General features: G+C 41.6%; 2 protein-coding genes across 3 annotated transcripts in view; both read right to left on the bottom strand.

The window, feature by feature from the left end:
* Window positions 1–4,860, bottom strand: part of kiaa1549lb (KIAA1549-like b) — a gene marked incomplete at both ends in the record, with an annotated part of 63,060 nt that extends 58,200 nt beyond the window's left edge. Inside the window, one exon of the mRNA XM_080520871.1 lies at window positions 4,647–4,860. Coding sequence (XP_080376997.1) covers window positions 4,647–4,860 — 214 coding nt within the window. The remainder of the gene's footprint in view (window positions 1–4,646) is intronic.
* Window positions 4,861–6,859: 1,999 nt separating this feature from the next.
* hipk3b (homeodomain interacting protein kinase 3b) overlaps window positions 6,860–26,681 on the bottom strand; it is a 46,304-nt gene continuing 26,482 nt past the window's right edge. The window contains exons 4-17 of one of the 2 annotated variants that reach the window (XM_080495499.1): window positions 26,001–26,124; window positions 21,689–21,808; window positions 20,582–20,668; window positions 19,250–19,434; window positions 18,993–19,152; window positions 17,279–17,402; window positions 17,059–17,180; window positions 16,755–16,879; window positions 16,029–16,196; window positions 15,600–15,926; window positions 15,358–15,504; window positions 14,372–14,628; window positions 13,106–13,245; window positions 6,860–11,930 (exon numbers count right to left, since the gene is read on the bottom strand). In XM_080495499.1, the coding sequence (XP_080351625.1) occupies window positions 11,460–11,930; window positions 13,106–13,245; window positions 14,372–14,628; window positions 15,358–15,504; window positions 15,600–15,926; window positions 16,029–16,196; window positions 16,755–16,879; window positions 17,059–17,180; window positions 17,279–17,402; window positions 18,993–19,152; window positions 19,250–19,434; window positions 20,582–20,668; window positions 21,689–21,808; window positions 26,001–26,124 (2,557 nt within the window). In that variant the 3' untranslated portion in view covers window positions 6,860–11,459. The remainder of the gene's footprint in view (window positions 11,931–13,105; window positions 13,246–14,371; window positions 14,629–15,357; window positions 15,505–15,599; window positions 15,927–16,028; window positions 16,197–16,754; window positions 16,880–17,058; window positions 17,181–17,278; window positions 17,403–18,992; window positions 19,153–19,249; window positions 19,435–20,581; window positions 20,669–21,688; window positions 21,809–26,000; window positions 26,125–26,681) is intronic. The other variant, XM_080495500.1, reaches the window with a different exon arrangement.

Raw genomic sequence — 26,681 nt, 5'->3', positions numbered from 1 at the left:
ATCTATGTGTTGGGGAAGTGCTGCCTGCTTTATTGACGGTTGTGAAGGTGAAAAAAAAATCTGTAGAACTTTTGACTTTCTGAAAGATCTGACAGAATCCGACTTAGAAGAGCCCGGGGGAGGGATTAAAACAGAGACGGATAGCATTGAATGTTCTTTTACCCACTGAATGATTGCCAAGTCTAATACATTTCTAATTACATGATAATTCGTTCTGCCATTCGAGCCATTTCATCTCTTTCGCTTAAGCTCTTGTGTAATGTTCAACATACATCCAAACAACAGCATCACACGCACAGTAAAAGCAGATGGCTTTGCTATGTAAATAAAACTTTCTTCTTATTTAAAAAAAAAAAAAAAGAATTTTATCAGTCCATGGCGAGGTTGTGTGTTGACTTTTCAGTTAGTCACCGTTTCGCGAAGACAGCCTCCATCACAGCTAAATGCATATTACGCAGAGAGGAAAAAGTACACGGCTGAAGCCCGGCTGGGGAAAAAAACAGCAACCAAAAAAGCAAGTTAAGGTAAATGCACGACCACGTCAGACATGTATTTCAAGGCAGCCTGACATGTTTACCCACAACATAATTAACTGGTTGGCTATAAAGGGCTGCAATGAGCTGAAACCAGGGAAATAAAACAGGAAGACGATGTCCTCCTCCGTGTGCTCCTCAAAACCCAGAGCTCATGCACACAGGTCATCAGCCCAAGGGTGAGTCATTTTTTTCATTCATGCCAATTCTTTAGAGTTACTTTAACACTAAGCATCTTAACAGCTTTGAAAAGGCAAATTCATAATCTAGACAGTTTTGTGGGGGTTTTTTTTAATGCGTGGGAGAATGAAGCTTCCCTCACAGGGCTTAAAGCATATCGTACCCCACCACCCCAAATCACTTACACTGTACGTGCTGAAATAATTCATGATTTTACCCTCGACGTATTTGTTTTTGTCTTACTTTTTGTGTTAGGAATTCAAGGGAAAAAGATTCCGTTGCTTGAAGGCATTTCCTGTTGCCCCAAAATTTCCCCCACCTTTGTGTACACACACACAGACACACACACACACACACACAGAAGAGTCACACTGAACGCACTAAAGCCACTGATCGAGATAAAGAGACGAAAAACAGAAAACTTCAAAATCCTGAGCCATGCAAAAGAAGAGAAGGGCAGAGTCAGGTGCATTAAAAGAATGCTGCCAAACTACAGAGACTGTCACAGTCATTCGATGCACGTTAACAGTCATTTTATGAGTTTAAAAAAAAAAACAACAAAAAAAAAAACAGACTGCAATGCAAATAGGAAATGGCTTTCAATCTTACTCTCATGTCCTCTTTTCAATGAATTCCTAAGCAGAAAGTGATGACTGGCAACTGCTCAGGAATAGCATCTCATACACAGAGGTCCATGAGGTTAACCCCTGTCAAAACCAAGCTGTCAGCACTCATAAGCAACACACAGTGTTGTGCTTTCTGGAGTACACACAGCTGACGTCACAAGAGGGCATTTGATTGTGGAGGGACTCAAAGAAGCCTTTGCAAAGCTCGCTCTTCTTGGTGTCCTCGAGCAGCTGCTCAGGATGATTTCAGTAGCCAGTAATAAGAAAGCAATAAGCCCAACAAGAGATTCTGCAAGTTAATTAAAGATCAATCTAACCGCATGAAAAAGCTTCATCTCTGCCGCATCCTGCGCTACCCTGACTGGCGAGAGGTCTTTTGGTGGAAAATGTCACTGTTGGACAAAAATGATGGTTGCTATAGAAACCACATGTTGTACTGCCACCACACATTAGGAAAGGAAGCCATGGGGATGTTTTTCAATTTAAGTAAACCTTTGACTCACATCTGCACACAAACACAACACGACTGGATATCTGTTTTTATACTGAAAGATAAACTCGGATTTCATTTTCTTCGACATAAACATACAAGCACAAAGACAAGACAACCTGACCTCAGGACAACGGACATGTTTTAATTTTTAAAAATGAATTTGTTGATTCTCTCTCTCTTGAGAGCAAACTATGTGATAACAATCATTTTGATGAAAGTTTCAAAAAACTAATTCAAGCACAATTCTATGTTTCACTAGTACAGACTTAATTTAACTTTAATCAGTTTGGATGGATTTTTAAAAGACTGAACTTTCACCTGAATGGAGACTCTGGTAAGATGTTGCTTTATGCTCTTTTCTGGTCACGTTATGTGCATGCTCCTTTTTGAAGCACTGATCCCAGCTTTAGTTTACTCCTTGTGAAGCTCCAGCAATTCCTTGAAATTGTCCAACAATCCTCTCAAGGCTTCCCTGTTGCTTGTGCACCTTCTCCTCCCTCACACACGTCCTTAGACTCAACTTTTCAAGAATACGCTTCAAACCATCACTCTATGAACCATCCACCCATTGACAACCATCGCCTGTGTCTTTTAGTGGAATTTTGCATTGCATACATTGGAAAGTTGAGCGATGTCTTATGAATGAATGAATGAATGAATGAATGGTTATCTGATCCATTCATATGGGATTATGAGGGTTGTGGCCATGTATCAGCTGAGCAACCAGTTGTAGCAGTTTAAAAAGTTGGAGGACATTGCGGCAAATCTGTTTACCTGCTTTGGATGTAAAACCGTAAAATGAAAGCCGACAGTCTGCACTTGAAGCAAACTTTGACTGTTTCATTTGACACCAAATATGGTACTGCTAAGAGGCTGAATGTAAAAAAAAAAAAAAAAAAGAAATGCGTCAATGTCAAAGTATTTTGGAACATGTAGTATTTATTTAGGCAACCGTTTATGCCATTACTAATTAGTGGCTCTCTAATACATCCAAAGCATGTATCCCATTTACAAGCAATAAAACAACTATGGAAGATGGATAAAGTATATGTGAAATAAATGAGAAAATATAACCTTGTGACTATTGACAAAGAAGCATGCATCCTGTTTCTTTGTTGCTGAGCTGAAGAGGATCCATTGTGGGTTTTTTTTTTTTTTTTTTTGGTAAAGACGTTGTGACACAGTCATTCCTGCTTGTATGGAGTTCAAATTGAGCATTTTAAATTGTCCTCTATTCAAAGACATGAATTTACGAATATATCTTAATGCACTACGGCTGTATGAGTTTGTATTTATACTGAGGCAATTGTGACGGTAAGGAAAACTCGGTTTCACGGCCTGGTAACACCGCTACGATGTGGCATAAAGACTCTTGTAAACACCCTTTAAGCCCGTGTGGAAAAATCACAAAATCCGACAGTCATTTTTAGTGAACCAGGTATTACATTTTCACAAAGCCGTGCAGGTTGAGAGCAGCTTCTTTTGAATGTGATGTTGGGGACTCCTAAAACTAAACATGTACTTCTGTCAACAAATATGTACGGTACAGCTCAGGTGCTGCTGTGCTTGTATGTTTAAGAATGGATGTGCTGACTGTGGGAAGGGGGTAGGGGGGGGGGGGGGTAGGGAGGGGGGGAGGGAGGCTGCTACTGTAGCAGTGCATCAGCAGAGGTGAGACCACAGAAACTACATCACAGTTTGCAGGCTGGGAAAGGGTGACTGAGCCAGTGTCGGTTAGGCACCTGCAAAGAGCATTTTGTATTGTGCTGCTGGTGGTCACAGTGAGAGTTTCACAACCATCTGTTCTGACATGGCGTAAGAAGATCATGTGAGAGAGGTAAAACCGGGTGAAGCAGCCACATCAGTGCACCTGCAGAGATCGTCTCTTTGCAGTCCAACGGTTTCCTCCAAACACGGATAGCTAAAGGGCAGCTGAGGTGGACCAACCTTAACCCAGCTGTTTCTAATGCCGCCAGAGACAAAAAAAAAAAAAAGAGTCGGCAATTGTTTGAGTGTCATTAGTGCTGACCCAGATGCTCTGAAACAGAGTGTCCTGTGACTGCACTGCAAACCAAGAATTACTACCTACAGCTCATTACGAACCTTTGTCTCATGAATGCAGGACAAATGAGATGCAGGCAGAGGGACAAAGGAGGGGAAGCTGTGCAGGTCGGACTGTGAGACAATGTTGAGTCTGAGAACTGGCTTTTGCTGAGTCCCGGTTCCAGAGATGAATCAGGGGACTCTGTAGTCTGTGCAGTGCAATCTGATCAGGAAGACAAAGGATCAGACTGGCTTCGGGCTCAGGTGAAAATATAAGTAGGTGAGAGAGAGTTACATCACATAAAAGCAGTGCAGAATCAACAGCACTGTATTTTTTCAGTGTGGTCAGTAACCTTTCCTCATGACAGCATTTGTGGACATCTTCCTTGACAACAAAGCAATGACAACATGCTACAGCATTTGCCCATGGTTTGTAAGTGCAAGTTTTTTTTGTTTTTTTTCCCCCCATCCCGGAGATGTGATTTTGCAGGAGACGCATCCCAGCACCGCTCCATTCACTTTGCCAGTGAATCACGCGCCCGGCAGCGAATAAGCGGATTACAAAACGCTGTCTGTGTAAAACAAAAGATCCCATTTTCCAGCCTGCGTGTTGTTATTCCTCCACGGATGGATGTCAGTGAAAGAGGTTAATGCAACAAATATGAAATCTGAGCGTGTGTGTGCGTGTGTGTGTGTGTGTGTTGTGTGTGTGTTGTGTGTGCGTTTGAGACCACAGAGACCTGAACCCGGTGTGCGGTGCGCTCTGCTTACCCTCTGCGGCCAAAGCGCACCGGGCAAGAAGTGAAAGCACCGCCACAGACAGCAGACAGCGTGCGAGCATCCCCGCTGCTCCTCCGGCTCCCGACCCGGTCCTCAAACACCTCCCCTCTCCTCCGGCATCCGTCCTCTGCGACGAGCTCCCGCTGGGCTCCGCTCCGCCGGCACCTGGCGCCCCGGGGTGACGGCTCCTCACACCGGGAGACATATCCAGTGGATAAGTTGCTGAAGTTTCGCTCGTAAATAATACATCGGATCGATCCCCGTGCGTGAACGGTAAACACGGCCGTCCGTCCCGCGGTCTCGTCGTGTGTCCAGGGCTGGATCACAGAGGGAGGGAGGGAGGGGGGGGTGGAGGGTTGGGTGGGGTGGAGGGGGGACGGAAGGGAAGCGGCGGTGGAGGGAAATTAAAGAAATGCGCCCTATCGCTCCGCTGCGCTCGGTCCACCCATCATCGTCACCATCATCCTCATCATCACCAGCTTCTCCTCCGTGTGGCGCAGGGCGGCGCGCACACGGTGCCAAAGGATTGACATTTAGCTGTTGGTGGTAACCTGCCTCGTGCAGTTTCAGGAGGATGACACACATCCAGGTGTGCTCATGTGGCACTTAAAGCCACATGTCGATCAGGCTCTGCTGCCGCTGGGAGGATCGATTTGGGGTTTTCGGTTTCTTCGTTTGTTTCTTTGTCTGTCTGTCTGTTCGTTTGTTTGTTTGTCCTTCCTCTTAGTCAAAGTGAGTAAATTAGTCTCTCGTGTAAATGGTCTTCAGTCTGCAGGACGACCTCTGCTGGGGATACCAACGTCACGTGAGCTCCACTGCAGACAGGTGAACTGGTCAATCTGGACTTGTTCACTTTCATTAAGGATTAATATTTAAAAGTGCACATGGCACTAACAGATATGTAATCTCTATCCTCAGGTCCCCTTGTAAACCCCCGCCTGAATATCTATTATTTGTCTACATCAGGGGGCTGTTGTACCTCAGCACCTCCACAGGATGTCAGCACAGGCCCAGAAAAGATCCCTCACTTTAATAAATGAGCTGATGAAGGCTCCTTGTTAAGGACCTTTAAGGATCCACAGTATTTGGGCTGCGCCACGAATTGAACTTTAGAGTCTACTCTGTGCAAAATGAGCTTTGTTATTGTGTGGTTAGTGTGTTTAGTTCATCTCGTTGCCTTCTTATTAAGATTGGAAATGCCCCCTTGGTGACAATGGTTTCTTTAACATTTGGCTCTTGAATTAATTTAATAACAGTTCCAGAGAACCAAGAAACTCAAGTGGTACAAAACAAGAACAGCACTAAGTCAGCATGATCAACCATCACATGATATGATTTTTATCTTACAAATACTTCTACACTTTATCATTATTATTATTATTATTATTATTATTTACTTGACCGTGCATATCCCGCATGTCAATCATAGCATGTGGGCTTCTTCAAAAATGTTGAGTTGATCAAATTCAGACAAAGTGCAGGTCATGGACGTTGGGAAGTAAAGGTTCTGTCTGTAACTGTTTTGGGGACCTTCCTAAACACTACAGGACCGACCTGGTACTTCATTGGTGAAGTTTATAGTTTGAGCCAGATAGTTTTACAAATGTGTGTAAAATATCAGTCAAAATTGAAAATGCCATAAATGATATTAGTGTTGCTCTTCACTACACACATACAGCTGAAATATGACATACAGCAGTAAAAGTATGTTGTTTTTAAATGAAGAGACACATTTCAATCTGTCTTATTCAGGTTTTTAGAACCTGTGGTGATATTATACACTTTCATCAGATGCTACATAGGAAGAATAATTGTTTTTCCAAGACGCACTGGAAACATATTTCTGCCTTTGTTTAATCGTTTCATCTCTTGAGTTTATCATCTGCATGCAGAAGATTAAAAGGAGCCATTAAATGACACCCAAAAATGTAATCTTTTGTACCGATTGATGAATCCTTACTTTATCAAACTATCTGATCCAAGCGTCTCAGGAGTGAAACAGCTGTTTATAATTATCCAACGACACCATTTTCTCCCATTACATGTTAAAGGTCCCCATAAACCACAACAGTACAAAAATGAACCGCCTGTTTGACATTTAGGCAATATTAATGGAGTTGTTGGGTCCTATCTCATACGGGCCACAAGATGAAGAAGGAAGAAGAGGCAGTTGATGAATGTGAATATTGGAAGAACAGACCAAGTTTTGAAGAACTGCTTCAATAGATTTTTTTAATTCAAAGTGAATCTTAACAATACACCATAAAATCTTATTTTGACACTCACCAAAAGAGTCACCTGGAAAACCCGCTTAATGTGACAAAGTAGAGAAGGCTTGGTCACACCTAAATCACTGAGAACTAGAGAGGAAACACTATCGCAAACTGTAAAGAGACATCACATCCATAGAGTTAGTTTTCCCAGTCCTCATACTGTAAATATTGCACAGTGCAATTGCTACATGGCAAACTAGTGTAGCATAAAATAAAAAAGCAAATGAAACAAAAAGGAAAAAGGAAAAGAAAAAAAACAACAAAAAAAACCAAAGCCACGAAAAATCTACAGGTATTAAAACAGTAACAGTTCAGATTTCATAATCAAGTCTATTTGATGAGTAATCAAAGCAGATGATTCCATAACTTGCAGTGTGAATTAACTCTGAAATTGATACAGATGACCAGAACATAAGAGCTTAAGTCAAAACAAGCCTCATTAAATCAAATAAGAGTTACACAGTAGCACATTTAGACCAATACAGACCCTGAATTAAGATCTCTAAAGAATAATACCGCAGCAGAGGATTTTTATCTTCTGATAATAAAATCATGATTTTAATAGTAGTATTTTACAGATGACAGTTTTATCTGTTAAATGTTAAAAGAATCCTCAAAAAAAGTTATCCATAAACCAACATGTCAATTGTGTGAAGAAGAAGAAGAAAAAAAAAAACAGTTTTAAGATTTCTCTCCTCTTGCATCCATTTCTTTTTCCTTAACAAGTATGGGAGAGTTTATGCAGGCGCATTGCTGGTGAATACCTTTGAAAGAATCAAAACACAGATTACATCTCACATGCTTATTACTGGGGAACTATTTCAAGCACTAATCTGCCGAGTTCATGCCTTTTTCTATCCCAAAGATATAGTTGACTATGATCAGTTAAGCATACAGGTAAGGAAAAAAAAAAAAGAAAAAACGAAGAAGACGCTATTAAACATACGACCACGCCAGTGTCAGTGTTTGAATGTGGAGCATTGCACTCAATGACTGACAGAGAAGCGACAGTAATCTCCTCGACAAAGTAATTTTCCTTCCAGAACGCAGAACAAACTTCTCTTGAGACTATTCCCGGACATAAAGCGTGTCTTCTCTGTTTTCAAAAAAGGCCAATGTCGTCCGCCGTGCTCTGGTTAATCTCCCACTCAGCCCTAACTTGCATGGTAGAAAAGCCGCTCCGAGCCGGGCAGCTTGTAGGCAGACAAAGTGAAGCAACTCAGGTGTGCATGCAAGCAAATGTAAAGCATGGAGATTATCTAAGAACACTTGGTGGTGCAATGACCGCACAATGTAAAGTATTGCATCTGCTGTTCAGCCAGAGTGACTATCCAAAGATCGTTGTGTCATATCATAAGTGTATGCGTGTGCGTGTGTGTGTGCGTGCGCGTGTGTTTGTTGTCATAGAGAGGCTTTGGTGGCGACTGTCAGAAAGGAGATAAAAACCACCGCCATGTTGTACGTGTCTACAGAGCCACACTCTCTGGAATGACACTGAGATGAAGTCCTATATCTTGTCTAATTCTTGGTGGAGCGGCAATAACGAGACTCACTACACGTTTGCGAACTGTCACTGGATTCTATGTCTTCCTCCCCGAATAAGCTGCGAGGAATCGCTGTCACCAATTCACACTTTCCTAAATCTCAAGGCACATACACAGTGCTGCTCACACTGTCTCAATTTTGATAAAGGACACATAACAATGGCCACGCTTGATTTTTTTTTTGTTGTTGTCTTTTTCTTTGCACTGACAAAACATCATTTTGACAGGAGACACTCATAAAGGGGAGAGCGATCTGAACACAAGGCAGTTTTGAATATCCGAGTGTGTAACTGATATTCTAGCCAGATATAACATTGAACAGATAAAAATGATTGCGATAAATACTTGCTCAAATCAAAACAAGTTGTAAAGCATTTTTTTTGGGGGGGGGGGGGGGCAGACAGAAACATTGGGCTGTAATCTTTGTGGACAGTCTATATAACCAAAACCCTTACAAGCCTCACAACCTGCTTAAGTGCTTAGTGGCAAGTGTGTTTGTGTGTGACGGGTGGGGACATTACAGAAGCTTTCCAATGGACAGAATGTTTTTTTTTTTTTTTTTTTTTCCTGGCATCTCACAGTGCTCCTGTAACTCGCCTATAGAGTACTGGTAGTTTACCATAAACGTACAATGAGAAAGTTAAATCAATCCTGCAAGCTACAGCATCAGATGTGTACAAAACGTCAATATGAAATCATACAAAAAAAAAAATAATTAAGTTACATCGATACATCATTTATATGCAGTGACGAGCCCGAAAGGTTAATAAGGATAAAATACTGATGCAAAAAACACGCAACCCGAGAAACAACAAATGCAACTAATGTTCATCATCAGCAGTACAGTAGTTACAATGACACTCCAAATATGAACGCAAAAACACAAAAATCAAAACCACTTCTAGTTCAGATAATTAGGGACCTATACAAAAATAGCAACGCTAGGTTTAAACTCAGAGAGAAATCACCTAATTTCACAGCTATTGAAGTGGCAATCATCATATAGCAGCTTATCTATGATACATTCAAGAAAGAAATGATACGACTTATTAATTGCCCAATAAGCTAGACAAAACCTCAGCTGTTTTTATTCTTTTTTTTTTTTCTCCATCTTTTGATTACGACTTTTTTTTTGTTTGTTTGTTTTAATCTAACCCCATTCTACGACTAGAGTATAACTGAGGTCTATGCGAACAGAATAGCTACCTTGCTCGAGAAATGAATTACAGTCTTTGGTGCTGCACAAGCAACTTCATTTGAAAATCAAAGACGAAAAACGAAAACCAAAATAAAACCAAAAACAAAGTTACACACAAAACTAGTAATATGAACAGAAAAAAATGCACACACAGCATATCTACATATATATAGACTGGTGCTACCATCATATATATGTATATATCCTCCCTGACGGAATGTATAAAATAAGCAGTCGACACCGATAAGCCTTAAGCCTTTAACAAATGGTATAATGTAAAGGGAAAAGTTAACTTTGTCACACATGCATAAATGAGAGAATTGCACACAATTAACTCACACCTTATCAAGCATCTGTACTAAATAGTCTAGCTCTATAATATATATCCATATATGTGTGTATATCAAATACTGCATGGTTTGCTCAGGCTTAGAAGATTCCATACCGTGAATTAATTTGCATTTTTTCCTTACCTAATCAAAGCCATGCCGACCACACTTCTAAACATCTAAAAAAACAAACAAAAACAAAGTGAAAACACTCAAAATGAATATTCGAAGACAAAAAAACAAAGGAAAGAAAAAAAAAATCAACAACTATTTAGATTGTATTGCAGTTTCAAACAGTACAAATACTGTTAGTAGTAAGAGTTTCACTAAATAGAAAGTGATTATCAAATATTAAGCAATACTCAGTACTTGCACTTTGTACACTAGTTCATTCGGGAACTGAAGAATGAAAGAGGAAAAAAAAAACGGTTTTAATGAAACAGCAGGCATTCGCAACAGCAAAGCATGCTGTTCTTCTTGAAAGAACAGAAAAGGTAACTCACTGAACACACTGAATTCTACACCGACTCCAAAGAATAAGCACCGCTATCCGCGATACATCACATCCATGCAGGCTATGCATGGACATATACACATGTGCATATATATACTCACACATAGGATGCATCGACTGATTGGAATTTCAAGTGCTGCAGTCCAGTACATTAATATTCATGTATATAGTCATATATAAGTAGTAACATTAACAACCTCAAATATGTAAGGCACTATGGCTGGGGACAGTTATACAATGCAGCGAGTCTTGTGACACAAACAATAAGAGCAACGTCTATGCATCTTTCCGTTTACATTTTTGCTCATGCAAGACCACATGCAGCGTGAAGAACAACCCTATTTAAATTGGTTAATTGACTTGACATTGCTAACACCAAAGGACACCAAAAAGGTACAAATACTTCAAACGCAGTACAACGTACACCGTGGACAACATGTGCATCTGTTGATCTAGAGCTAAGACTGGGATGGCTTTACAAATATGGATGTGTCTTGCACATGTAAGAAGGCAATATAGAAAAATAGCTGGGATCAGGGGTGCAAAGTCTAACTATTCAACAACACCCCAATTATTTACCTGTCTTGAGGAGTATTCGTAGAAGATCCAATGCAAAGGTATATCAAATGTGCAAAACACATTAAGTGTGAGTTTAACTACTCATTCATTCTTTCATTCAATCATTCATACATTTTTTTTCCTTCTTAATTTTTGCCAAATCATCTCCATCATTGGAACTCTTTTCTTTTTTTCTTTTTTCATTTTTTTTTTTTAAAGCTTGAAGTTCAATTACACTCAAGTCTACATGATTCAAAAAATAGCTTGCTTTATCTGTGGTTGTGCCATGGTTTCCGGAAATGAAAACCATGTAGTTTGTGGTGTAAGATCGATTTCGCACTGCTCATTTAGCCCTCAGGTGGTATGAAGGGTACCTGAGCAGACACGGTCAGATGTAAGGGTACTGGTTTATTTTGGTAGGGCTGAGAGGGAAGCTGCCGTAGGCAGGCGAGGCGATGTAGGAGTGCGGGGGAAACAGGGGCTTGAATTGGCCTTGGGGGTGCAAGGTGGGGGAGGGCAGGAGCCGTGGGTTGATGCCCACTGCGACCTGATGCACGATGCCTGCCGGGTGGGAGATGCTGTAGGCGGGCTGCAGGACCGGGCGCGAGGCCCCAGGAGACGCCAGGAGGTGGGCCACAGGCGCGGCCGTGACCAAAGGACCAGACGGAGGGTACGACAGTAACGGGGGCTGGGAGTGAGGGTGCCCTCCAAGGTGTGGGTGGGGGCCCGTATTGTGGTTTGGGCTGCTGTGAGAGAGCGTGAATGTGTGCCCGTGCATGGTCGGAGGGATGTAGGCCTGTGGCCTCCGGTGGGCAAAATTGCCGTTCCATTCCTGATGGCAGGAACCGAAATGTTGTACCTGAAAAAGACATGAAGAGCAAGTTAGCAGCACACAGTATAGTCTTTCATGCGCCTGTGTCCATGTTCCTAATTGCCCCATCAGTCATTAAACATGTCATCCTGACAGTTGTTTCCTCCTTTGAAATCCTGTTAAATGTAAGACAGTCAAATACCTTCCCGTTCTGCACAAAGAGACAACATACAAGTACAAACTGAGAACCGTGCTCTCGGCCACTGCTCTGCGAAATAAAGGAAAAAGGAAATATTTGCCATTCAAATGGGTTATCTATCATTTAAATGCCGCGAGGTGCACTCAACCACCGAGAATGACGACTTTGTTACAGTGTGGCAGCTTTTTTAGGCGCTTCCTATTCAAAAACACAGATATGCACAACAACACACGTGATATCCCAGGACATCAGACTCCGTGAAACTCCTAAGCACACCAGAATTGCATCTGTTTGAATTTGTCTTTGTGTTCTTTTCTCACAGTTTTTCAGCCATGTCTTTTCTCACTGTCATCTTGCGACTAATTCAATTCAAAATTATGTAATACAAATATTAAATTCTCAGTCTTTCATGATCATTTTCATTGTCTGAACTAAAGGATTCTACTCTGGTTCACTTTGTCTGCACCCATTGCACCAAAGATGTAAACAAAAGCCTGTCATGACATGTATTATGCAAAGGAATGTTCTTCATGTCTTGAACAATACGGTGCACTAGACAATGCAAATTCTTGGTGTGCTTTCTTTTCTTTTCTTTTTTTTAAACCAGCTAAGAGTTCATCAACCTTTATAACGTGTGAAAGAATCGACACTGGTAAATATTTCTTAAAAACACTAAGAACAACTGTGTGGAGACAAGCGTTTCAAATCCTTGTATAGACATTTTAGGGATCTTTGGTCTCTGCTGTGCTCGAACGTCAACTGAACACAAACAGAGAACTTTCCAAATACCAGAGTTTGATTTAGATGTACTCTCAACTGAAGAAAAAGCATAAACCCCAAATTGGCATAATCCATACAAGTTTTAGTGACAAAGCTCAGCTCGTCCTTTGTTCAGACAGGAAGTGCAGGTGATTAGTTGGCCATACAATCACTCCACTGGCACAATGCACCATCACATTCATATCACGAATTCAACTACGTTAAAATTGCTGAAATATACATATACATGACTGAGAGTACTCACCTGCCCAAAGCCAATAGGCTGCTGTTGCTGAGGCTGGAATGCAGGGGTGAGTTTCTGCGGCCTGTTGAGGAGTGGAGTAGAGTGGTGATGCTGTCGACCAAGAATGCCTCGTCCTTTGGATAGGCATGAAGACTCCAAGACTGAAGGAGGGGGTTTTGTATAAGAGGACAAAGAAGAGGATATAATATAAGTGTAAACACACAAAAAAAAGGCTTATCTCATCGGAATGAACAGGTGAATAAAACTGAGCCAGTGATTGTATCAGCTACAATCACGGAAATGACAACATTTGTGGCAGGAGACTGTGGGTTCATCGCTGATCACTTGCACACTTTCAAACATGGTGGTATCCATCACCTGATTTAGACAAGTTATAAATAGATGTGTTTTGGGGACCAGGGAGGGGTTTGTAACCAAGCCCGTTCATAGAGCTTAAAGCACAGTCAGAGCATCAGCTATAAATACACTTTGCAGCACTAGAATAGGAAGCCGTGCCCTTTTATGTGGGGCTTTAGTTGCAATAGAATGAAGGTTGAGGGAGTGAGGGTGCCTGTGACATGAAAGGCAATCTGACTCTGTATGATTTTCTCTGAGGATTTACAGTTGAACCCTCAACTTTAAAAGACCTATAAAAAGGCCACTCATAAATGAGTGCCGTCGCTCAATGTCCCCCGACCACAGCTGTTATAAAGCCCACATGTGGCATGCGTAACCAGTATAAGCAACCGAAAATAAAATATGCCTCAAACATTAATGTGTCAAGACAGCCAAAAGAAAAAAGAAAAAAAAACCTTCTGGCTAACATCAAATGTTTGGGATATTTCATTCAGGGCAGTGAAAAGATTCATAAGAATTACACATGTCGTATGTAGCTTTAAGAAGTGCATATTCACACAAATACAGGAGATATCAGAGTCAGCCTGGAGCCAAAGTCAGAAGTGGTGACAGCAAACAGGTATACACTCCAGCGATCAAACCACATACGCTGAGGCGTGGAACCCATAATCACCTGCGAGAACCTCTGTGGCCTACAAAAACAGAGTAATCCCAGGCCATGTGACCTGTGAAGCAGACAGCAGCAGTGGTGACTCGATCTTTTGAGTTAGTTTGACATCTTTACGCTCTTCCGAGTCATGTCAGCGGGTGTTACCACCAGTGGGGTTCAGATCAACAGGACCAATAAGGTAGAAACAATCACCTGTAATCTGCACACACTTATAAAGGGTCATTCGTCTAAGATCTATTTTTTCACATGTGCAGTTTTACCTATGTTGCCGGGTGCTTCGTTGGCAGCGGGGTTGTTGTTGTTGTTGTTCTGCACTCGCATCGGAGGTACCACAACCGTACGAACTGTTGGCTTGCTGGGCTCGGTCTCCGGGGCGACGCACGCAACACGGGGCTCACAGTTCTGGTTGTTGTCAGCAATGTAGCGCCGCTCCGTGAAGGGACTGTTGTTGTGACCGTGTGAGGCAGGTGAGCTGTCCACTGTGTCACAACCACTCTCCTGCTCGTCTTCCGACATGCTGAAAGTAGAAAAAACGATCATGGAGGAGACTTACATTTCGCCTTTTTCGTAGAATAGCAATGCAAAAAAAAAAAAAAGATAATGATTTGCATTCACCATTCTGAAATATAATACCCTTAACCAGTGGTGGCTGGTGATAAATCTGTACGGCGGGGCTCTTCCTTATTATTCGATTTCTGCCAATGTTGCCAACTTAATACAGTCCGTTTATAAACCACATTACAACAATCTTGCCTTTTTTAGATTAAGCGATGCCCCCAGTGATGAAATATTATAGTTCTTGTATTATAGCTTGTGAATAAAGAGCACTTATTAAGATTCATTAGTATACTAATGAATATAGTATTATACTTCATTAGTCCCCTTTAGAAAATGAATGTGTTTTGCGGCTGGTTTACTTGAAATGAGTCCCAGTTTAGGGAAAACAAAAGGTATATCAGGTATAGTTTCAAACAACACACCAAATCATCTTTCAAAGCATTTTCCAATACTTTGAAAGAAACCTAAAAAAAAAAAAGAAGTGCAAAATAAAGAGCTTGTTTTTAAGCTCTTAGAGTCATGCATTAATAAATATGAGCATATCTAAACATTTATAAACTTTAACAAACCTGGACACCTTTGATCAATTCTGAACACATTTCTGGTTGTGTGCATTTAGAAAAAAAAAACAACTATACTGGAGTTCTATTGTCCAGCCGCCACTGCCCTTTACACTTCATAATGTTACCTGTTGGGGTGCTTGCATGGTGAGGTGCTGGACTGGGCTGAGGCTGAGGAGCTGGTACTGAGTGTACTGTCTGGACTACTGAGTGAACACACTCTCTCCATGCTGACCGTGCTCTGACATGCCTCACATTCTGCACTGCCCTTACACCTGCAGGCACCAATGGCAAGTCGTTACGTAACCATATTCTTTTTAAGAATTAAAGTGTAAATCGTCCCACAAGGCAACCGATGGCCAATACTCACTCTCCCAGTGAGTGCCTCTGTGCACTCTCCTCCTCGTCGCTGCTGATGCTGATGACACTAACGGTCGGGCTGGCGAGGTCAGAGATCACCATGGCCTGCCGCTGCTCCTGCGACACAGAAAGCTCCTCACAGTCCGGCTCCACTTTACAGCAGTTCTTGTCATCCTCCTGCACACGATCTGCTCCCTGCCCCTCTCCAGCAGCGTGACCTTCCTCTGGACATCTGGCTGCCTCCTCTACCTCATCCACATTCTTTGCTGTGTCGGCCATCTTTGGGGATTGACATACTAAATTTTGGATGTTCGTGTTTTGGGAGAAATTGCTGGTCCTGGAAAATAGAGTGAAATGTCATTTTTAGTGAAGGAAAAATCACCTTTCAGCACATGTTAAGGTGCTCTTGAATTAATACAGGAAATCCACATGAACATACCTATTCATGCAAGGCTTTGCTCTCTTGTTGGCAGCTGGCTGAGGCCACACCACATGTGCAATGCCTATGTTGATTGGCTGGTGGGTGGACATGGTCATTTGGTTGGTTAAGAATGGCTGAGGGTGTGCAATCATGGAGCTGTAATGGTTACCATGGGGACGCACTTTCCTGCAATAAGAAAACCGAACAGTGCAAATTGAGCCAAAAGCCTTCAGCACCATTAGTGACAAATAGGCAGAGGTCAAAGGGACACGTATGACTCATAGATCATTAACATTCAGGGGAGCAGGCGTGCTCTATTAAAGCAATGCAGCTATTCTCACACTCTGAAACTAAACATACTAACGCACAACAACAAATATTGAGTAATCTAACACAATATAACTACAATTCTCTGAATTCAAGCGTTTCCACTTTTGTTCAGTAACTGGTTCACAGCTCTCAAATTCATTGACATCCCACGATCCCACAGATACGAGACATCCTCATCATCTGGAGCAAGTGGGACTTGAAAAAAACCAAACATTTTACTCCAGTCTAATCAAAACCACAACATCACACACTACATTTCAATCATAATACAGTAGTAAAAGTAGAGCTTTCAAAAATAATGGCCGGCTCCCAGCACAGGGACCTTCGGGGTCAGTAAGAGTGTCAATATGCTTATATTCAGCAGGTATATTTAGCTGTGCAGCAACCCCCCTCAAAATAGACAGCATTTCTTACCCCCAGTCACCCAATCTCTGCGAGCCTGCTACAGTGTCAGATGCCAAAGTGGTCGTTGGTGGAGGCACTGATGTCACCTGCTGCCAAGCGGGCACCAAGATCTGCTGTGCACGGCTCGACCAGGCCTGTCAGAATGACGAGAAGAAAAGCAGCTGCATCAGTGAATTCTTTTGAAGTTCATTTCGGTTTTCTATGTTCTGCCCAACAGAATTCAGCTCAGCTTTTTTTATATATCAGTGTTTGTTGTTGTGTCATTGTAACCAACACAAGGGACCTTCCAACTGAATGCATGCAAGCCCCTTACCTGTGTGATGACGCCAGGTCTGATCTGTATGGGCTGGATTGATGGTGCTTGAGTGACGAGAGGCACAGATGCCTCCATTCGAACAGAGTAGCCTGCTGGTTTGGCTGTGTTGGGTGGGATGCCTGCAGGGGGCAGTGGAGGGTATTTTGTTTTTGAATATTCAGTTTCATCACTCAAAAGAATTGATGGAAAAAGTGCAACAAAGACTTAAATGTTCTACCTTGAATGGTCGGGGGGCACAGAATAAGGGCCTGCTGAAATGACTCATTGCATCCAAACTGACTGCTTTGTGTCTGCAGTGGAATCCCAGGATGCATCACTGAGGGTGCAGATGGACCTAGTCCCTGTAAAAGAATAAATATCACTTAACAGGGCTTGCTTGATCTGTAATAAGATTTGGTTTGTATACATCTTATAACTCCGAGACTGGTTCTGATATTCTAATATAAAATAAATAAAAACAACCCCCCCCAACCAGTCTTCTGCAGTTCACAATCACATTTGCGCCAAAATTACACAAAAATAATAAAGCCCTACCATGTAAGGAAAGTTGAAATTATCTTGAAAAACGGAGCAAGAAACATACAGTCATTGCACATTTTTACTAACAATTCTATAGTCCTTAAATATAATTTAAAGAAGTCGATCTAATAATGAACGTTAATATGAGCAATTACATTAAGAAGACAGCAGGTGGCGACATTCCTGTCAAAACAAGCTTGTTTTTCAGTTAGAATAGACTGCACAGAGAGACCAAGAGCATAGTCTGTTAGATTAAGAAAAATCTGCATAATCAGTGAAAGGACAGAGGTTCACTTGTCATTGATCACTACTGTAACCATCACAGAAAAATCTCCAATTTCAGAGTGTTCAATCAGGACATATTCAAGGTCTACTTATTAACTAATCAAATCCATGAAAAAAGTCCAACTCAATAGCTGAAAAACTGCAAGCAGATAGCTACCTTTGTGAAACCGTAGATTAATCCAATATCACCAAGGTTGCATTTGTTTTAAAAGTGCAATAGACATTAGTTTATTAACTTGCTCTTTGAGGCAGGCCTGGGGGATAAACAGCTGAGCATGTGCTTCAGCACTCATGCAGTGCTCGTGCCTGGGTATAATCACATTTACTGGATAACGAGAACTAGGGTCATATTGTTCTTCTACAGCTCCTGCATGCAGCCCAACCCCCATACACACCATGGCAAGCACAAAGCAGGCTTTCAAATAGGAAATACTTAAAAAACGAAACAAAAAAAAACAGTTTCCTGTAAAAATTCTCAAGATGTAAATCATTCTCTACAAATATAGCAAACAAATCGGTATGCTTTTATCCGATTCAGTGGTGAAAGGATTTAGGAACGCCTAACAATACATTTTCAAGAACATTTGGGACGTGTTGTCACCGTGACTTAAAAATGTCATCTATAATCATTTGCCAGGTGTCATACTCAGTAAAATTGTTTCTGAGCAGTTGTTTTGCATTGTAAAGATCCAAAGCCCCCCCCCCCCCCCCCCCCCACAAAAAAAAAGGTCAGTTCCTCTTTTTTCCTCAGCAACAACAATGATTTGCACTGCTGCATGACCTCAGAAACATGATGTGATTTTGTTGCCATGACAGCAGTGGTAGGACGCAACAAGACGGGCAAGTTGGCATACAAAAAGGCAATAAAGCAAGGAAATTGTTTACATGATCTGCTTTGACAAAAGTAAATGGATGGAAGAACACACTGTGCGACAAAAACCTGTTCTGATCTATTTTTATCAATAAATGCTTCAGGCAAAAGCCAAATAAATAAATAAATACATTTGCTTTTATGCGATCATTTTAATTTCTTCAAAATGTTTTATTATCCCAAAACAAATGATCATTACGCACAGGTTTATCATACACATGCATTGCATGGTGCTACAAATTGATAATTGACTTACTTGAGCGTGGACTGCGGTCATCTTGCTGAAAGGGTGGTTGGCTGAGGCAGCAGCGGTTGTAGTTACAGGTCTGACGAACGGACCTTTGTTTCTGTTGGCAGCCTCATATGCAGTGGGACGCGTCCAACAAACATCCATGATGTGGAAACATGACTTCACACTACGGAGAAGAGGAGCGACATGGAGGTGTTCAGGTTTACGTTGGAGATTCAAGGTGACAACATGCCTGGGAACCTGTTGAAAGAAAGTGAACCCACTGGTTGCTGTGGGGAAAATCAAGCAAATGCTGCATCGTCACAAATGGGTGGCTGAGGGCTTCGGCAGGGGCAATCCTCTCCTCTGCATCAATCAACAGCATCTTCTTCAGCAGGCCCACAAACTCTCGACGGTCTGCCTTCTCTGCCACCAAGTCACACCCTTCCAGATTCATCATCAGGTTCACCTGGAAAACAGACGTTTAAGACGACTTCTCGAGATCATCTTATATATATATATATATATATCGGTTTTTTTTAAAGATTATAATAAAATTATTTGGCAATTCAAAATTAAACATTTAATAAAGAAAATATATTCTCACATTTGAGGTTAATAAAAGTGCGTCAAACTGTACGACAATTTATTACTCAAAATGATGAGCCAATAATAATAAACATGATCAATATCAATTTAATTTAACTGCAGATACATGAACCATTAGTTATCAGATCGAACACAAATCCAAATAAATATCTAAACACTTCAGTGTGATTAGAATGATGTGATGTGATCTGAATGAAATCTCCTGTTTATGATGCCATCAGAGGATTGTTTGACACCGTCAAATCTTTGTGCTCACGTTATGTCTGTTATGTAATGTAACGTGACACTGCACGGAAGCGGTTAAGTCTTATCTCTTCCTGGTCATAGTCTGGACAAGGACAATGTTTATGTGGAGGCCGTTTCAAAAGCAAACCTCAAAAGAAACCCGACAAGCTTGAATGATCTAGAAACAAATTCGTCTTCTATACAGACAGGCCCTCGCGGTAAAGTGGATGTGGAATGCTGTGTGCACAAGCAGTGGAAAGCAGGATGGTGTTGTCTTTGCATTTCATCCAGGTGAGAGGAAAGACATTTAGCCGTCTCTCTGAGTGACTCAGTCAGTACAAGAACTCATTCAATTGCTCTGTGGAACCAGGGGATTGGTCCACTGACTGAATCCAATGATATTCTTGATACATATAAAGTAAATTCAGTGTTAATTTAAACAAGACAATCTCATCGCTCAGTCAGAAGGAATGTAAGCAGATTGTCCATGTAAGTACAGGTACATGGAATCTGAAGAACATCAGCCTGTGGTGTACTTTCAGTGACTGAAACCTGAGCCTTAATTTCTTGTCTCAAGTTGAGTAACATAAACTTCCTCTTAATTTTTTTTATTTAAAGCCACTCCTTTGTTCAACAACCTAGGTTCTCTCTACTTTCTTTATACAGCTGTCAGTTGTGTTTCCTCTTTCAAAGACCTCATAGGCTATAACATCCAAGCATTTACTGCCAAGCTTCCTCTGAACTCCCATTTAGTACATTGTGGTCCAAGCAGCAGAACATACGTGCGCTATGTCATCCAAACAGCTGAAGATGTACTTCCTTGCTTCCTTTGACTTCATTCCCGTCTCCGTCTCATGCTCATCTGTTGACTGTAGAATAAGACAATGTTTTGTGAGGAGATGTCTGTATTTGGTGGTTGTTGCACTCAATAATGGTATGATTTCTTTCAAAGTGATGTTTCCATAATCTGGCTCATTCATGCCGAGAGGAATAAAGAAAACCCTTCTATTTACTATTTCAGGCATGAAAATGGTGAATACAATATGTCTTCTTAATGATAACATTTCTCCACCATTGTTGCTTGTTTGAAACCTACAAACATGCAACAATGTTTTTATTCTTGTCGTAACTTTCACGACTATAGTGGTTTCATACCAGTATGCCACATCAGATTCATGGTGTAAATGACCATTGTAAACATGACACATTCCACCTGTGCAAATACACCTAATCTGCAAATCTGCGTAATCAATGAAACAATAATCACAGATGTTACACAAGCTGCCCTTCATGTCAGGAAATGTTCAGTATCAAAGTTTGCTTGTTAGCAAAGGACCTACAAAAATCCAAGCAGTAAGAAAAGAAACTGTCGCAAGTACTGTAAATGTGTGTGGCCAAAGGGCCGCACAGTCACAAAACTGCAGAAGGAATGTCCAATGTATATTTCAGTGTTATCGAAAAGTATCAATAATAAATTAGAAATACCAGTGCTTGTGATTTCACGGTTTATGAATTACAAATAATTTATAAGTCAAACTGCCGACTTAAACATAACACATATACACACACATACACACGCACATATATATATGAAATCTAGATCAGGATTAGATCCCTTTTAAGTTTTGTCAGTAACAGAGAGACGATTAAAAATAGAATAAAAAATGGGAATGTGACAATGTATCGTGGACGACTTGTATAAACAAATCTGTTCATGAGAATGCGTCTTGCATGAGGCTCAATGTTTAACCACAAGGAATGAAATACGTTTGGCCTGAGCTATAGCAGACCTGTGATTATTTACCTTTAATTTAAACAAGGATAAGGTTAAGCTGTAAAATAGGCAATAATAGCATTCCTCATATCTGAAGTGTGTGAAGATGACATACCTTTAGTCTCCATACTGCATAAGGGGAGTCGGACTCTTTGCAAAAGAACCGAGTTGTTTTTGTCCCTGCGTTCAACAAATGTTCTCCAGGAAAACCTTGTGTCTGAGAAATGTAGCGAATCTGTTGGAGAAAAGAAGAGGGGGGGAGGGGGAGCAAAGAAAACATTTACTCAATGGACCGAATAACCTACCGTAGTAGCCATTGAAATAAACACGTTTTAGCAAATCTATTGTGTGACAAACTTTTCTGAATCTGTATTTACCATGAACGTGTCAGTGCGACAAAGAAAGGTGCTTTTCTACTTGACCAAGACGAACACCTCTGTAGCACTCTTAAGCATTAATGATCAATTACAAGGTTATCCACAATGACATCGCAGTATCACGTCTCTCATAGTTGCTGTGCGTGGATGTGTGCATCGCAGGAACAGCTGCCAAGACCTTAAAGATGGCACATCTCTGTGAAATGCCTACCCCCCTCTCAAAAAAAAAAAAAAAAACCCCAGCACTGAGCATAGCCTGCACTGATGATCGCTGAAAGATGTCGGGGTCTGTTTGTGCCAACTCTGATAACAAGGCTCTCCTATGGTCTCAATGCCAAATGCTTTTCTGTGCCACGACGCCTGTCAGTCACAGGCTGCGGGGCAGAGAACGCCGTACACAGGTTTATGAGAGGAGAGCAGTGAGAAGCCTGGCTGACGTCAATCACACCCGAGTGTAAAGAACAACAATCATTAGAGATTCAGTGCGGCGAAGAGAGAGCAAAGAGTGACACAGAGAAAGATGGGAATTGTTGACACATTTTCATATATATAGCATTTAACGGAATGAAATAGCATTAACTTAACAATCAGTGAGACGTGGAAAGACACAAGAGGCAAACATGCACGTACGCAACTTATTGTCTTTTGTTGAACTATAAACACTGTCTGCTTGTGTGGTTTTCCAATGCCATGCGTTTGTTGGGATTAGCTCTTCCCTTAACTCTTGTTTTCAACGGGCTGATTTCAGTGTCTCATTTAGTTTAGTTTAGATTGCAAAGAATTCAGTATGGTCAACACCATAACCAACTCTAAATTCAGACTTTTTACCCTCGACAGTTCACTGCATGAATTCCCTTTATTTTTCCTCCCCACCATACACTGTTGCCGTGCTGCAGTTCCACAACGCCACATAAACAGCCAGACTCAAAAAAACGGCGCCAGTGTGTGTGGATGGAAAAATTCTTCTGACGGGAAAAACCCTTATTTTTCCTTGAAGGCGTGTCACCGCAGAAAGCTCACAAACCAGTGAGATCACCAGCGCTCAGCTTCACAAAACGACTATCTAGCGAGCCCAGACCTGCTGGAGAGAAGGCACGAAGCAAAATGTGCCATTATTCAATGGCAGCCCAAGGTAGCAGTATATGCTTTTAAAGACGCATTTCAACACAATTCCTCAGCATAATAAGTATCTGTAACCCCCACCCCGACTCATGCACGTCTGTGGCACAAACAAATCATTCCCATTTGAGACACTAAAGTACAATTTGTACCAGCTTACAAACAGAACTAATTCCTTCTGCAGCCTTGACACTTCTCACTGCCTCTAACCCGAATGGTTTAATACTTTCTCTGACCTGACCTTATCCTCTTACTCTTGTAAATTCTTAGGGTTAACAGCTAGGCAAAGGCCAATTGAAGAAAAAAAAAAAAAAAAACAGGATCAAGCAAGCACAGTTTCCTTCCTATCTGCAATTCAATTCACACCAACAGTTTGACTTGCACAGTGTTGAAAAAACTCCCGACAGAAAGCATCAAAAGGACAATAACACAGGTTAGAAAATGACTAGCGTGTGAGTAAGAGTGACGTCATTTTGACTAATCATGGGCAACACTAACAACTTTCTGACTGTAGTGGGACGTTTGTCACAACAGAGACACCTCATGTGCAAGTGAAGTGAATGACTCGAAGGGAATGAGGTAAGAAGAGGAGGGGTGCAAGAAGGAACGAAGTGGGGAGGAGCCAGAGTTATAAATATAATATGCTGTGTGGGTTGCAACAAGACCCCATGCAGAAAGACAAGAAGAAAAGAGGGGACGGAGGTGTGCATGCGGCTCAGTCAACACCAGCCAAATCAACCTGTGACCCCTGCATGATACCTCACACCAGTCGTCAGCTGCTTCGCTACTTGCTTAGTCTGGTGGTGGCACTCTACCCTCAATCGTTATTACAGCTGTAATCTGTTATGAAGATCGAAGAAAAATCATCGAGAATTCTTGGGAAATAACTTAAAAGCGGCATATGTTGGGATACCCAGCTCTTTTAAGTGGTCCATATGGGCAGGTTGTTTATTAAATAAGGCTGAATGAATCACTCTCCCGCTGAAGGTGATTCGTGATGAAAATTACAGAGGAACCGACGACGACATAACTGGATAAAAAAAAAACATTAAATCCTCAATTACATTACATATTGGTGTACAAAGTCACAAGGGCTGTTATCAAAGATTAAAAAAAGACTCAAACTATTTCAGGTGGACCAGGAGAGGCCAGGCAGTCAGCAACTACAGTACCAAACAAGTAGAATAATTAGAGGATGACTTTTAGATACAAGAGCAAAACAGCTAACATCATAAGTAAAGAACTGTCATGGGCAATTTCGAATTCATCATATTATTGAATCTGTTGATTTTAATTGCATCATAATTACGATTTATCTTTTATCGCTGCTGTGATCCAATTGAATTTCTATTATTAGTACTATGATTATTACACTGTGAGCTGCTGGACACCTTGCATCCCCCCCCCCCCCCCCCCCTGGGAGTTGAATGGAGTATTTTCTTCTCTACTTTCTACTATTCTACAATTGGTGTGTCCGGATACCTACCACATTTTAGATTCTAGCTTCCATTCCACTCCTAATCTTACTTTTTTATTTCATAGTTTCTTATACTCCCCATCTCTGCCAGCCTGTGCCTCCCCAGCTATCCCCTCATCACCTATTCAAGTCTAAGTAGCCCACGCCAAATGAAGGAGGTCCCTCCCAGATATCTCTAAAGCGGCTTTGCAGCGAGCTGACTGGCTCCTACAAAAAACAGATTTATCATATTTAGACTGGTGCTGCTGCACTCAAGTCGGATCTCTTTCGGAGGTGTTGAGTTATTTCTCCTGTCTCAGTCCTGTGGAGAGTGAAAAATGATGCTAGGACATAAAAATATCTCGGTATGAGTGCAGTGGGGTGGAGTGGTGTAATGCGGGGTGCTGCATGGGGCAGAGAAGAATCTGACTGAGGCTCAGTTGGCAGGCTTTGAGCAGATAGGGCCCCGGGGCAGGGAAAAGCCGCTCAACATAAGCCCAGATCAGTCTACTCCTGGGAAGACACAGTCAGGGCTCCACGGGGAGGGGAAGGCATCCAGCAGCTTTTAATAGATAGACTATCAATCACAAAAATATGCCCTTCTGCTCACCATCATGGACACCAACTGATACAATCCTTGGGGCCTCGATGCCATCAAGAAAACAGCATATACAGCACTTTTTTCCCCCTGTGCAGCCCTAATGCCATCACTAGTTTCCTTTCAATGCATAATTGTACTGTTGTCCTATATCTCAAAGGACTCCTCTCCCTTTTAACCCTGCAGCCATACAATACAAAAATCTGTTTGGTACCAATGGAAGAGCATGATGGTGAAATCTCACAAAGGCTTTTTCTTCTCTGTGACGTGTTGCATTCTTGCAGAAGCTTCAAACCATCTGTCGTAAAGTCTGCAGATGAATGCCCCACTATGTATTTTACTCTACACTGCCCTCAATTTGAGAACTTCATCCAAAAATGCAGTGGATTCGGCATTATACAAACTTGAGCAGTGAATAACCTGAAGGCCAGTCTGTAATAGAAAGCTGAATGGCACTGCAGGCATATACAAACCCAACGAACTCTGTGGGCTGCTTTGATCTGAAAGTATAGGGAATAATGGCAAAATAGGAATGAAAACTAAAGGCGAAAACAACAGAGTGTAGACGGCCATGAGTTATGTGACGAGTTAATGATGGGTGAAAGGCAAATGCTAGGGAAGAAACCGATGGAAGGAATACAAAGAGGGGAGGCCCATTTAAAACTGAAGTCCTCGAGAAAATTGTTTACATGTGGGGTTGGTAAAGAGTAGATGATGAGTCAGAGAAGGTAAAAGTACAATGTAGGAGATCTTAGATGGAATTTGAAAGGTTGGCAGCAGGCACACAGGAGGGATGGAGGAGGCAGGCCTCCTCTCAAGCGTTGAGGGCCGAGCCAACGGCTGTTTCAACTTTGGTAGTGAGAAAACGGTTGTTTACCTGGTCATACTCCAGGGCCCCGGGGTAAAGAGGCCAGCCCAGGAAAAGCTCAGCTATCACGCAGCCCAGGGACCACATATCTATGGCTTCACAAAACGGCAATCCCAAAATAATCTCTGGAGCCCTGTGGAGCAAACAACAAACAAACGTTAGTATACGGTGGCACACTCCACATATTTAAGATTGATGCATTTATTACTCCTGATTGAATATAAACATATTTATCATCTTTGAATAAAACAGAATTCAAAAAAGAAACAAATCATAACTTCTCATTTCAGAAAGCCAGCTAGCTCTAGAACACAAGCTTCCTGTTTCGCAGACAATGACAATTTTATGTCAAAATAACGTCTTGGATTTCACTCGTGACTCTGCTCACACATGTACTTTTTTTGGGGGTTGTTTTTTTTTAGCTCTGTGAAAAGAGTCTGATGTCTTGAACAAACAAACATCAATTCCTAGCACTGTCATGCATTTCCAGATGATGGCTTGTCATATGGGATTTTGTGGTACATGTGGAACAGGGCCAAGTGTCTTTGTAAAGAATGTGTTGTGCGTGTACTGGATTCGCCAACCGTCAGCAAGCTGCGCTAGTGGGTTAGCAGGTCAGCCAGGCGGGGATCAGAGCTTTGACGGGCTGGATCTGCTCTAGGCCGATAGAAAATAAGAAGCGCAGTCACT

Source organism: Blennius ocellaris (genome assembly GCF_963422515.1).
Source record: "Blennius ocellaris genome assembly, chromosome: 1".
Lineage (NCBI taxonomy): Eukaryota > Metazoa > Chordata > Actinopteri > Blenniiformes > Blenniidae > Blennius > Blennius ocellaris.
The sequence above is the reverse complement of the archived record's forward strand: the minus strand, read 5'-3'. Positions and strand labels throughout refer to the sequence as shown.